Genomic DNA, 13,474 nt, shown 5'->3' with positions numbered 1-13,474 from the left:
AGTTCAGATGTACATTAATAAGATGTCTGGGTTTTAAACGCACTTAGCATCAGGGTATTTTTTTATTTGTCTGAATGTGTGCATCACGAGAGGACTGTGATGAAAGATGAATGTGTAAATGAGCAAATAAGCAAATCATGGCTGGATAACTGAATGGGCCTGCTGGGCACAGATCTAACTGCTAAGACTGCTAGAACAAAACAAAAGGCTTCCAAGAAGTTGGAATAGGATCTGAAAGCTCACTAAAGAGCAATATGGCTGCAAGAGGGTGGAAAACAATTGCCAGTAGATAACAGACAAAAATGCTATGTAACGGACTAATTCTTACATAACACTTCTCTACTCTCCCAGAGTACTCAAGGCACTCCATACAACATGCCAGATTCACCCAAGCACTGTCTTCTATGTTTTTAAGTGTTTTCTAACCACCATTCACACACATTGATGCTGAGATGGGAGAGCAACTTGGGGTTATTATCTTGCCCAAGAATATTTGGTATGTAGACTAAAGAGAGCCAGGGATTGAACCACCAGCCTTTACAATCAGTAGATGACCTGCTCTACCTCCTGACCTACAGCCACCCATGAGTCATATGTCAATATGAATGATGACAGAGTTTAAAACTACTCCAAAAAGAAACCAAGCAACTACAAAAATGACACAAAACAACTGCAAGAAACATAAAACCAATGCAAGAGATGTCTAATGACTACAAAAAGATTCAAAATGACTTCAGAGAGACCTAATGTGACTACAAAGTCATGTACAAGGAAATAAAACATAAAGAACCCTACAAAGAGACAGAAAATGACAACAAATACTAAGGTCTGCAAGACAGCTGGATAAAAAAAAAAAACAGAAAGCAACTACAAAGAAAGAGAAAGTCGCTGCAGTGATATAAAATGACCTCAAAGATGTATAAAACAAACAATTGTAGAGGTGCCTAAACTGTACAGAGATTAAAATGACTTCAAAGGGATTTCCCAAATGACTTTGAAGCAACAAAAACATGCAGAGAGAACACAACTGTAGAGATGTCTAATACTTAAAAGAGATGCAAAATCACTTCCAAGAGATTTGAAGTGACTACAAAAATATGAAAAAATGACTTCAAAGAGAGCTTAAGTACATACAAATAGATGTGAAATTATATCTAAATGACTACAAAAAGATGTAAAAGGGCTGCAGGAAGAAGAAAAACAACTGCACAGACATAAAACCACAAAATGACACGGAGACACAACCACAAAGATGCTTAAAACAACTGCATACAACTACAAAGACACGCCAAAGAACTTCAAATACATGTGGAACAACCATAAAGAGAACCACAGTGACCAATAAAAGAAAAATCAACCACAGAGGGAAATCAAAGCGGCACAAAATCACCAATCACAAGTGCAGGGGTCAGCAACCTTTAACACCCAAAGAGCCATTTGGACCCGGTTTCCACACAAAAGAAAACACTGGGAGCCGCAAATACTTTTTGACATCTAAAATGAAGATAACATTGTGTATATATTGTTTTTTACTTTTATGCTTTGTGTGAACAACTAAGGTGTGTTGCTTATGAAATCCATGAAGTGCTACAGAGAAAATGACATTTTATTTATGTATTTGAAGTCATTTTGAAGAAATATAACAAAAAGAAAGACACCCAGCTGAACTAAAATGATCCATGTAGCAAACAAAAACTGTTGTGAGCCGCCAACCTTATATCGCCTTTGGACTTTTGGAGCCTTGGCCTGGCTTTTAAAAAAAAAAATTGGAAAAAAAGCACTATGCTGCTAAAAACAGAAAAATAGATATTTGCAAAATTCTGCCTAAATATGTATTTTACGTGGTTAACGTGTGTGGCGGGGCGTGGTCTGCAGTGCCGCTGCAGGGGACGCGGACGCACGTGAGCGGCATCCGCAATCACGCCTCGCCACCTTAACGTCTGTGCTATCTGTGCTGTTGTGTTAGTATGTGTCGGGCTGTGAGCTGAAAAGCTACAGCCAGCTGTATGCGTACAGCAAACGTGTGTGAAAAGTGGTCTATAAAGAGATGCTGAAAAGCATGTTCATGCGAACATTGTCGGGTCTGCCGTGGTATGCTTATAATGGCACTTCTGCTCCTGAACCTCTGCACACAGCGTCTGCAAATCGGGGCTGTACGAAGTCACTTTCATCTTTATGCAGGACTGTAAGCTGTCATCTGTGAGGCGTGAGCGGTGTTTGTTTTTAACATAGTTCACGGTGGAGAATAGTTGCCGACATAATGTGGATCCGAAGATCCATAATTGGTCTATGGGTTGAAAGTCTCGATAAATGCACGGCGTTTCGGCGGGTATACCGGCTTCTGCGAGTGTGACGCTTATTTTGAGCAATGAAAAAATAATAGAATATAATTTTATTTTTATATTTCAATATCACAATAATCTTCCAATTTAGAACTACAAGTTAAAAAAGAACTAACATAAATAAAATACACTTCAGCTAAATACTTTATTTTCCCAAACCGCACTATAAGGACTAAAGAGCCGCAGGTTGCCGACCCCTGTGTTAGTGGAATGTAAAGTTACAAGCAGGTGCAAAACTACCATAAAGTGACACAAAACAATCATACAAAGTATCTACAAAATGTTTTGGTCTTCTGTGTAAACTCCTGTGCCCAGGGGGCGTGTTTGAACAATCCCTCCATGAAATAACTCTAAATCTGTCCGTCCCGATTTAAATGTCGAATGAAAAATGTTCCAACACAACCAGCAAAAAAACAGCAACTCAAATTGTTCTGCGTTAAAAAAAAGACTTTTATTCTTTTTTCTATTCTATTCTTTTCACCAGTTGGTTTATATGTTTTGCACTATTGTTCACTTTATGAATTTTAAGCAATTACTTGAAGTTGAGATTGTAACTTAGCACTGACAAGTTTGAGGTTAGCCCGAAAATTTCATGCTCTTCATAAAAAGTCATAACTTTTTCAACATAAGTTGAAAGTGAAAAGATGAGTGGGCATCTGTTTCTCTAATGACAGATTCTGATGTACTGGTCCTCTTACCTTCAACTCTACTTTTTATTCTGGTTACAGAACTAAGCATTGTGTTGATGAGATAGCAATTGAAGTTGAACTCGGACTGGCAATACTTTCATGTAATACTAACTCGGTTATGATTATTGAACAATTTATTGTCATTTAGAATATTTCTGGTAAATCTTATATGATTTTAAATTCCAACAAATGTGTGTTTCTTTAAGAAAGAAAGAAAGACGCAATTTTCAACCCAAATTTTTCAGCTGCACTGTGTGTGTGAGCTCACTGAGCATTTTCTGATTGTTCTGTTCTGCAGTGACAGTTTAAAGTGCAGCTGAAGCAAAAATTTGGCGTAAATAAGATACTACAGACATGCAGGTATGGCTTGTTCCTGTGAATGCTGTAAAGCAGTAATCTCTCATCTTTAATAAGAACTGTTTATTTTAGCCTTTCACATTTACATACATCTATGTATTAATATACATAGATGCCATAAAATTTCTAAAAACCTCTCATTTCAAAAACATACATTTTTTTCTCATACTGTGTGATCCGATTATGTAATTGTCAGATGTCAGTGACAATCATGATAATCGGAATTAATGCATTGCTATCCATGAAAAGATTGAATGAATGCCTTACGGACACAATCACAAGGTTTTCTCAGCATCGTTTGCATTGTTATGATTTGTGCAAGAGCTGTGCGCCCATCATCCAGCTGCATTGTGGGAAAGGTTTGGCTAAAGATAATGAAGAGGCTAAAACAATTCCCTGTTTTACCAAAAGCCATAAATCTGTGAGGGAACTGGTGTGACAATGTGGAAAGCCACCTCCTCCTATCAATATTAATGTATTATGTACCAAAATGTCTAATATAATAATCATGTAAGTGATTATGATGTAAACCTGCACTGTACTTTGATGTGACAGTCCCGCTGTTAATTGCAGCTGATTTTTGGAAACAGGATGACAGAAGGACCAAAGGGTACATCTACCAAGCAGCAAATGAAAGGTGGCTGGTTTGATTCCAAGCAAACACAAATGTACTTTGCGTCAGAAAGGTCATCTGGTGTAAAATATCTGGTGCCATATCAAACATGTGGAACTACCTGCTGTGGTGACCCCTTGTAACAAAGGAGCACTCAAAAGTAGCTCTTTAGCAAACAGCTAATTGGTAATGGTAGTAGCAACCATCTCAGCCATCTTTGTTTAGCACCATTAGGTGGGCACATGTTTATTCTCAAGGCTCCTGTTCCTGAAATGTTTAATTGAAATACACATGCTAGATAATGAAGATTTGGCAAGCTGCTTTGATAATAACTTTTAGTCTCACATGCACAATTTGAATTAGATGTGGATATTTGATCTTCTTGTTTAATTACTTTAAAATCTAAAAAACATGGAATGCAAGGTACCATTCTTGAGCATGATAAAATGTATTTTGTGCATTCGTCTTCTTTTTTTTGCAGCTATAGTAATATCTTCCAATGGTCACTTTTTAAAGATTATTTTGGGACTTTGTAGATTCCGTATTAGCAGCTTTAAGTCTATTGCATTAAAATATTCCTGTGGTGTATTTTTACCATGTGGAACTTTAAAGCCAAGGAGAATGCCTCCGCTGGTACTACAGGTGTGCTGAAAAATGTAGCTGTACCCGACTGTCCCAAGATACACCTGAACTTCCTGTTGTAGTGTGCTGTTATGTCAGTGTACAGTGCGTGGGGGTGACTGATTATATATACATGTCCCCTGTAGACACGTGATTTTAAATGCATATGAAAGGACTACGGAGGATGTTTGGCTTTTCTTTTTCTTTAAATCAGACAATATTTGAATGTGTACTGTCACTTTACGCTTTAGTCCTTGTCTGACTGTGTGTGTTCCCTAACCTATGTAATAGTAACTAATGTAACAGAGGTGGAGTCATTTAACATCCTTCCACTGAGGACATTCAATGCCTCGTGTAGGAATTTAGCTGACATCATAAATATTGCCAGATAATATCACGTAAATGAACTATTTTAATAGCAACAGTAGTGTGTACAGGTGAAGACATCAGTAGGCTACATCTTCCACCACACTGTATAAAGAAAGAGCAAAAGCCCCTATATTAAAGAGCATGGAGGAAACCTCTGCTTTGCCTTTGTGTTTATTCCCACACCGGCTGATCTGAAGCAACACAAGAAATGCAATGCCTTGAGACTGAACACAAATGTGAGCAGAAAGACTTTATTTGTTTACAACATTATCATGGTTACATTCGTATATAAACTTTTAGATTTTTCTAGCGTTTGTTTTTACAGAATGACAGCGGTTGTTTTTTTAAATCAGATTGCATACCTAGAAAATTAAAGGAATACATGCATCCGAAAGTGAACAGCATTAAAAGGAGAAATTTTATATAACAAGTAGAAATTCACAACTGTGAGCTCTGCTGAGTCTTGCTGTGCTCATCAGTCAAGGAAGGAATTTTAAAGAGGATAGGCCTTTAACAAAACTTAGCAGAGGACAGCAGTTCACTGGAGAAACCCATGACGCGTAATTTAAATGCTTTCATTTGACCGATTGATTTTTCAGCATCAAATTTAAGCTTTTAGTTTTCTCTCGTTAACATGAAGCATCACAAACACAACAATTATGAAAAAAAATTGTTGGAACTTGAAATGGATATAGGAGAGAGGACCTCTTATAAGGTTAATGAAAAGTGCACTTAGTGGGTCCGCCTGGCGCCGACCCCTCCAAACAAACACCAACTGTTTCCTCGATTCTTTGAAGCACGAAGCCTCACAGGACTCCTGCAGCCTGTGGTGCGCTGGGCACCTGCTAACTCGTGTTTTTTTTACTCTGTCATAGCTCTTAAAGAGTGTTTGTGGACAGTCCGAGCTGCATAGGTTAATAATAATGTACTGCTGCTCCCTTCCCTTACACTTGCCCCCCAGAATGTGCACACGCACTATCTGCAAACTTAATGTCAGAGACTGGAAATGCGTTACAAGGATATGTCGCCATCTCATGGAAAAAGTGGAAACTGCTACTCAGACCTGGGTGGTGAAATGTTGGGATTCTTTTTAATGTTGAAAGAAAAAGAAAGAATAGTAAACACCACCATCACTTTCACTGGCCATGTAAAAATGACTGTACACTGGAACCCACAACACACCTCTTCATATGAGTCTGCAGGTGTTAATTCAGCTCAGATTATTTACACGTTAGGGGTTGGGTGCAGGGATCAGAAGGGCAGCTGAATATCTGCGTGGACGGCTCTGATGGCTGTCCGTCAGCTTTTACAGCATTATGAAAAGGTGAATGATTCATCTCCACACTGAGCAGGAAGCTCTGGACTCATGATGGTATGCATGGCTTTTTTAAAAAAAACATTTTTTTTTTTTTTTACTGTCCTTGATTTCAAATACAAAACAAGAAAAAAAACATATCAGAGTACTAGGTTAACATATAAAACATACTAATGTCAGCAGGTGAGGGAAATGTAGAAAAGGTAAAGAATAGGGAAAAAAAAGGCATCTTAAGATTATGTTAGAGATGAGCAAGGGCAGGGTTGGTGATTGTGATGTAGGAGGAGGTTTGGTTTGATGACAGAAATAGAGAAAAAGACATAAGGAAAACAGAGAGAAAGAATCTGCACGGTAGACATCTTGACATCCTCTAGTCCTCTTCCTGGTCCTCACACCTCTGGAACAGAGTGATCCATGGCTGACCGCATCAGGCCAGAGGACATCCTGGAACACAAGCACACAACCTGTCAACAAAACGCTGCATGGCTTCCTGGTCTCTTGAGCTGGGCACTCAGCTACTACTCTTTAGAGGGCATCACTGTTTCACTTGTGGCAATAAGCACTGTCTGCCTCAGTGCAACCACACTTCTGAGCATTTAATTCTCTACCTCACCATCACTAAACCAGGGTCTGTGTTCATGTGCACGGTGTGGCAAATGAGAGACCTGCACCATGGCCCTGCTGTCTGTGGATCAGGAACAGCAAAAATGCCTCAGAGATAAAAACCTTCAAGGGACTTGAAGATAAAATGTGAAAGATGACATTCTTGTGGAAATAATAACCATTATGTTTTTCTTTTCTCCAGTACCAAAAGCAGCACTGATAACATTGGAGCTCATCTGTATTCTGGTCTTCGATAATTAAGCCCTGTGGTCCATTTCATACCTAATTTCAGTACACATCCCTATTAATTACTCATTTAAACCTTTAGATTTGCTCAAGGGCTGACAGGTTACTGCAGTAGGAAAACAAAGATTTGCTGGCCAATCACAGAAACAATTTGAAATCATCTAACCGTGGCAAGCAGTATGTTAAGATAATGTTGGCTAGTCAGGCGAGAGGTGACTCAATGTGACTCTATGGCTTATTCCACACAGATTGAGCCAAACACACTGGGTTTGACTTGAGATCAGATGTTAATAACTGATGCATGGACAGAAAAGGTTTCTGCTGCAGTCCTACCTCTTAACCATGTGCTCGTAGACAAACTTAGGCATGATGGTGATGGTCATGGTTGTCGGAGAGGTGGTCAGGATGTCTTTGATCTGAGAGTCCTGGAAATTTCCACACAGGCAGAGGGACATGTAAAGGCTTTGTGTAATCAGTGCAAAACAAACACACTCGCTTCACAGTTTCACTCTGTTGTTTAGACGTATTCCAGGAACCAAGAAAACAAACAAACAAACACTTAAGAATAGAGGAGACAAAGACTAAAACTGAACCGCCATGTGTAAGTGGACACTTTAATATGACCCATGTACTCAAAATCATCAAAATCAAAATAATTTCTATTTTCACCAACATTGCTTTAGCATTCAGTATGCACAGCTTTTCAGTCTTAAGACCAGGACATGTTTACACGTGGTATGGTCTGAAATACAGCACAACTGCTCTACGAAGGCCGAGGGAAGCAACACAAACACAGGAGTAGCTGAGAAATTGGGGTGTGTTGTTTGAAGACTACCAAACAACTACCAGGTATACAAGTGCGACAGGAAACTTTGCCTTTACGCTTTGGCATTTTTCAGACCTTTAAAAATAACCTACACAATAACCTAGACGAATCGTTACATACAGGGGTTTACATATTTGTTCTACCAGAGTCAAGGGATGCAGGCACAGCACATGCTGCTACTCTGCTTAGCTAAGCTACTCATTAGATGAACTAAGGCTCAAGCCCAGTCACTACATAAGGCATTGTGTTCATCATAAATGGTCTTGTAATTGGCAGCTGGGTGCTAGTGGACATTCAGATGTGTAGGTCACTGTCTTAATTTGTTTGCCACACTGTCACATATTTTGCTTTTGGGGTTTTTTTTTACATTGAAAAATCATTTCTTGTGTGAAGATCAGATGTAATAAGATCTGGTCAGTAAAATCTAGTTACTTTCCAGGATAGCTAAAACTGTCTGTACAGATTCCTCCGATACTGGTTTCCCTTCATTGGCTCCCTGTTAAATCCAAAATTGAATTCAAAATCCTGCTCCTCACATACAAGGTCTTAAATAACGCATTATGTACAGTGGGGCAAAAAAGTATTTAGTCAGCCACCGATTGTGCAAGTTCCCCCACTTAAAATGATGACAGAGGTCAGTAATTTGCACCAGAGGTACACTTCAACTGTGAGAGACAGAATGTGAAAAAAAAATATCCATGAATTCACATGGTAGGATTTGTAAAGAATTTATTCGTAAATCAGGGTGGAAAATAAGTATTTGGTCAATAACAAAAATACAACTCAATACTTTGTAACATAACCTTTGTTGGCAATAACAGAGGTCAAACGTTTACTATAGGTCTTTACCAGGTTTGCACACACAGTAGCTGGTATTTTGGCCCATTCCTCCATGCAGATCTTCTCAAGAGCAGTGATGTTTTGGGGCTTTCGCCGAGCAACACGGACTTTCAACTCCCGCCACAGATTTTCTATGGGGTTGAGGTCTGGAGACTGGCTAGGCCACTCCAGGACTTTCAAATGCTTCTTACGGAGCCACTCCTTTGTTGCCCGGGCGGTGTGTTTTGGATCATTGTCATGTTGGAAGACCCAGCCTCGTTTCATCTTCAAAGTTCTCACTGATGGAAGGAGGTTTTGGCTCAAAATCTCACGATACTTGGCCCCATTCATTCTGTCCTTAACACGGATCAGTCGTCCTGTCCCCTTGGCAGAAAAACAGCCCCATAGCATGATGTTTCCACCCCCATGCTTCACAGTAGGTATGGTGTTCTTGGGATGCAACTCAGTATTCTTCTTCCTCCAAACACGACGAGTTGAGTTTATACCAAAAAGTTCCACATGACATTCTCCCAATCCTCTGCTGTATCATCCATGTGCTCTCTGGCAAACTTCAGACGGGCCTGGACATGCACTGGCTTCAGCAGCGGAACACGTCTGGCACTGCGGGATTTGATTCCCTGCCGTTGTAGTGTGTTACTGATGGTGACCTTTGTTACTTTGGTCCCAGCTCTCTGCAGGTCATTCACCAGGTCCCCCCGTGTGGTTCTGGGATCTTTGCTCACCGTTCTCATGATCATTTTGACCCCACGGGATGAGATCTTGCGTGGAGCCCCAGATCGAGGGAGATTATCAGTGGTCTTGTATGTCTTCCATTTTCTGATGATTGCTCCCACAGTTGATTTTTTCACACCAAGCTGCTTGCCTATTGTAGATTCACTCTTCCCAGTCTGGTGCAGGTCTACAATTCTTTTCCTGGTGTCCTTCGAAAGCTCTTTGGTCTTGGCCATGGCGGAGTTTGGAGTCTGACTGGTTGAGGCTGTGGACAGGTGTCTTTTATACAGATGATGAGGTCAAACAGGTGCCATTCATACAGGTAACGAGTGGGGGACAGAAAAGCTTCTTACAGAAGACGTTACAGGTCTGTGAGAGCCAGGGATTTTCCTTGTTTGAGGTGACCAAATACTTATTTTCCACCCTGATTTACGAATAAATTCTTTACAAATCCTACCATGTGAATTCATGGATTTTTTTTTCACATTCTGTCTCTCACAGTTGAAGTGTACCTCTGGTGCAAATTACTGACCTCTGTCATCATTTTAAGTGGGGGAACTTGCACAATCGGTGGCTGACTAAATACTTTTTTGCCCCACTGTATTTCTCCTTCAGTCACCTTTCTCACCCACTATGTGTTAATAGACCTCTCTGCATTGATTCATACTTATAAATCTCTGGCTCTCTTCCACAGCATGTCTGTCATCCTGTCTTCCTTCTCTCACCCCAACTGGTTGCAACAGATGGCCCCGCCCCTCCCTGAGCCTGGTTCTGCTGGAGGTTTCTTCCTGTTAAAAGGGAGTTTTTCCTTCCCACTGTCGCCAAAGTGCTTGCTCATAGGGGGTCATATGATTGCTGGGTTTTTCTCTGTATGTATTATTGTAGGGTCTACCTTGCAATATAAAGTGCCTTGGGGCGACTTTTGTTGTGATTTGGCACTATATAAATCAAATTGAATTACTCATGAAAGATGAACACTGCATTGTGACAGCTGAAGGCTATTCTCCCAAAGACTTTTCAGACCTGGATGCTACATCTGTCTTTTATATACTGTATGGAATTTGCCAGGTTTTATTCACATTTTTCTACAGCTTGTTTGTTTTTTTTATTTATTTTTTAAAACATCCACAAAACCAACTTGCCGTGATCTCATTGGATACTCTCACACGGTGAATCATGGTTCTATGAAAGGTCAAGTGGTGCAGAAAGCCAGCAATTTTCAAAAGCAAAGTGAATGCTTCCATAACCGTGAGCACTGCAGAGGTGCATCAAATCAATGTGCAAACAAACCTGAGATAAGAACATGTTGCAAACCTGCATCACAGGGTAGACAGAAACTACGCACCCACTGGAAGCAAACTACTCAACACTTATTAAACACCTCAGAGCTGGGGAGCACTGCACTTACTTAAAACTGCTGGACGTCCCTGTGTTTTATTACGTTCTCCTATTATGGAAGCAGCCATCTCAGTGCAATCTTTAAAATCAGTCACCAAACATCTGATGAGCATTGCAAACGTTCTGAAGTCACTGTCATTTTCAGTCTATGGTATTCTCTATACTGAACTTCATCTATCATAATACAGATTCCACAATACACACAATATGACAAAATACCCTAGCAAACTATTAGATGAAAAGCCTGATATTTGCAGGAGTGAGAGTCTGACCTTGAGTCCGATGACATTCTGTCCGTTGATTTCACAGATGTAATGTTCAGTCAGCAGGCCATTGCGGGCGGCAGATCCATCTTTGACCAATGAGGTGATTTTCCCATTCTTGTAGATGAAGCCCACGTGACCAGAGCTATCTTTGTGCATGGTGACAGTGCGCTGAAATGGCCTAGAGACACACACAGGAAACATCAATAATCCATATGCAGAAAGTCTTAAAGCTTTTACTATAAAGCAGCATACAACATGCCTGTCATCACAGAACTGTGACTCAGAAAAAAGCATTTTATAACAGTCGAAAAAACAGAAACTAAGAGGAGAGATGACATGTGTGAAACAGTCAGAAGAGGGAGCCAAAGATCTCAGCTCCACAGATGCTATGATACTGCAACAATACCCCAGCAGTTTAAATATTTTACAATTTTACATTGGAAATCTGCTCACACATTGATATCACCGAGCATATCCTGTTACAGATTCAAAATCCAAAGTGTAGCACTTCTGTATAAAAGGCAAGGTAATAATACATCGGCCGAGTAGTCAGAGATCCTTTGATCCTTTTTGTGTCTGTTCTGTTTTGATGTGTCTAGTTTTAATGTGCACTGTAATATTTATAATTTGCAAGCCCGCAGAGAAATTAACACATTCGCAATAATTTGTTCTTAAACCAATGGTGCTACCACTCAGCCTCCTATAGGAACACCGTAGGATACACTTATGGTATCAATTTCAAAATGCTACGTCGCCTCATTCTCAAGTTATCACATTCACAAACATAGGTGTCCAACCATTTTACCACAGTCGAAAATGAATTTTTGGTGACTCTCATTTCTGAAACAAAACTGAGACTGAAACCAAATAAAAAGTCATCTTATGATGTCAAAGTCATCTTTGACATCAACACTGAAACTTAATGAGCACCCTTGAAAGTCAAAGTTGGACGAACAGAAAAACTATGACAAGAAAAACATTTCATGAAAAGCTTATTATTCAAACAGTTATTGGAGACCTTGTGAGAACCAACAGCACACTGTAGATGCTAGCTTAAAATGGACAGAGTCTGCTCAACTCTAGCTCCATATTATTATTATTTCAAATTCACAGTTAAATGTAATGGTTGAGTTCAGGATTTCTGCTCTTGGCAAATTGGTAGCAGAGAACTCCGCAGGTCTATGAGACCAGAAGTCTTTTTCAACTACAGCTATTGCCATCTGGTGGCCTACAGAAAGAATGCAGGTGTAAGGCACTGGCTTCATGGCTTCACGACCGACATGCACATTTATATAGAAAAGCACTCCACTTAAGCTAAACACAACCATGGACAGAACATGTAAAGTGAATAAGACCAGCTGTATGACATCTGTTATGTTTGAAGCATCAAGTCCTGATATAAGGTTTGACAAGCCCTGCTGCACACTACAAGTCTCCTCACCTGTCCCTGACCACCAGCTCAATGCGGGTCTCAGACGCAGCCTTCAGAGCCTTGTGGGCCTTGTCTGCACTCCATCCAGCAGAGTTCTGCCCATTGATCTGCAAGACCTGGTCCCCAAAGCGCAGCCCAGCCAGGGCAGCGGGGGAGTTAGCCTGCACCAGCTGGACAAACACTCCCTGAGAGAAACAGATAAAACATTCAAAGTGTGAGGAATGGAGGAAGAGACAGAAAACAGATGCAGGCAGTGGAAAGAATACAAAGGAAGGTGACAAGGACACAGAAATGGGCCATAAAAAGGTAAACAGGATGTTTATGTTCTAACTATCCAATGAAAATGTCCTTGGTGCAGAAAGGAATCAAGAGTGCTTCATTTCAGGTCCACATTGATCCCCAACACACTTATTTCAGCTTACTTCACATTGTGTTCTGATACAATGAGCCCTAAGTCCATGATAACTTAACTACATTAGAAGCCTGTTAGCACTTTCAAGCTACCCGAGCTGACACTCCATCTGTGGTTTGTTGCTGACTTTTTTTTTAGGTTTACTCACAGCATCCCATCATGCCCATAAAAATGGTTCTGTCTTAAAAATGAAACAAGCACAAAAGCAGGTGGTTTCAATAGAGACTTTATGAGCTTTATCAAAACACATAAATGCTGTGCCCAGTAGTAAGTTACTCATATGATTTCAGGTAGCACAGCCACACTTACAAAGTAAATGTGTAATTAGACCTTAAAAAGAAATACGAACCTATAATTTTTAAAAGAACTGTAACACCAGACTAAAAGAAATCAGCACAATAACAGTATTACCCAACAGACACAAGGCACCAGTT

The 13,474-nt window shown here is 40.1% G+C and overlaps 1 protein-coding gene across 1 annotated transcript in view; it reads right to left on the bottom strand.

Moving 5' to 3' along the window:
- Positions 1-5,226: 5,226 nt before the first annotated feature.
- Positions 5,227-13,474, bottom strand: part of sdcbp2 (syndecan binding protein (syntenin) 2) — a 28,153-nt gene continuing 19,905 nt past the window's right edge. Inside the window, exons 6-9 of the mRNA XM_006804040.3 lie at positions 12,638-12,813; positions 11,203-11,374; positions 7,489-7,580; positions 5,227-6,750 (exon numbers count right to left, since the gene is read on the bottom strand). Of these exons, the coding sequence (XP_006804103.1) occupies positions 6,696-6,750; positions 7,489-7,580; positions 11,203-11,374; positions 12,638-12,813 (495 nt within the window). The 3' untranslated portion in view covers positions 5,227-6,695. The remainder of the gene's footprint in view (positions 6,751-7,488; positions 7,581-11,202; positions 11,375-12,637; positions 12,814-13,474) is intronic.

Source organism: Neolamprologus brichardi, chromosome 20 (genome assembly GCF_056152115.1).
Source record: "Neolamprologus brichardi isolate AB-2024 chromosome 20, ASM5615211v1, whole genome shotgun sequence".
Lineage (NCBI taxonomy): Eukaryota > Metazoa > Chordata > Actinopteri > Cichliformes > Cichlidae > Neolamprologus > Neolamprologus brichardi.
The sequence above is the reverse complement of the archived record's forward strand: the minus strand, read 5'-3'. Positions and strand labels throughout refer to the sequence as shown.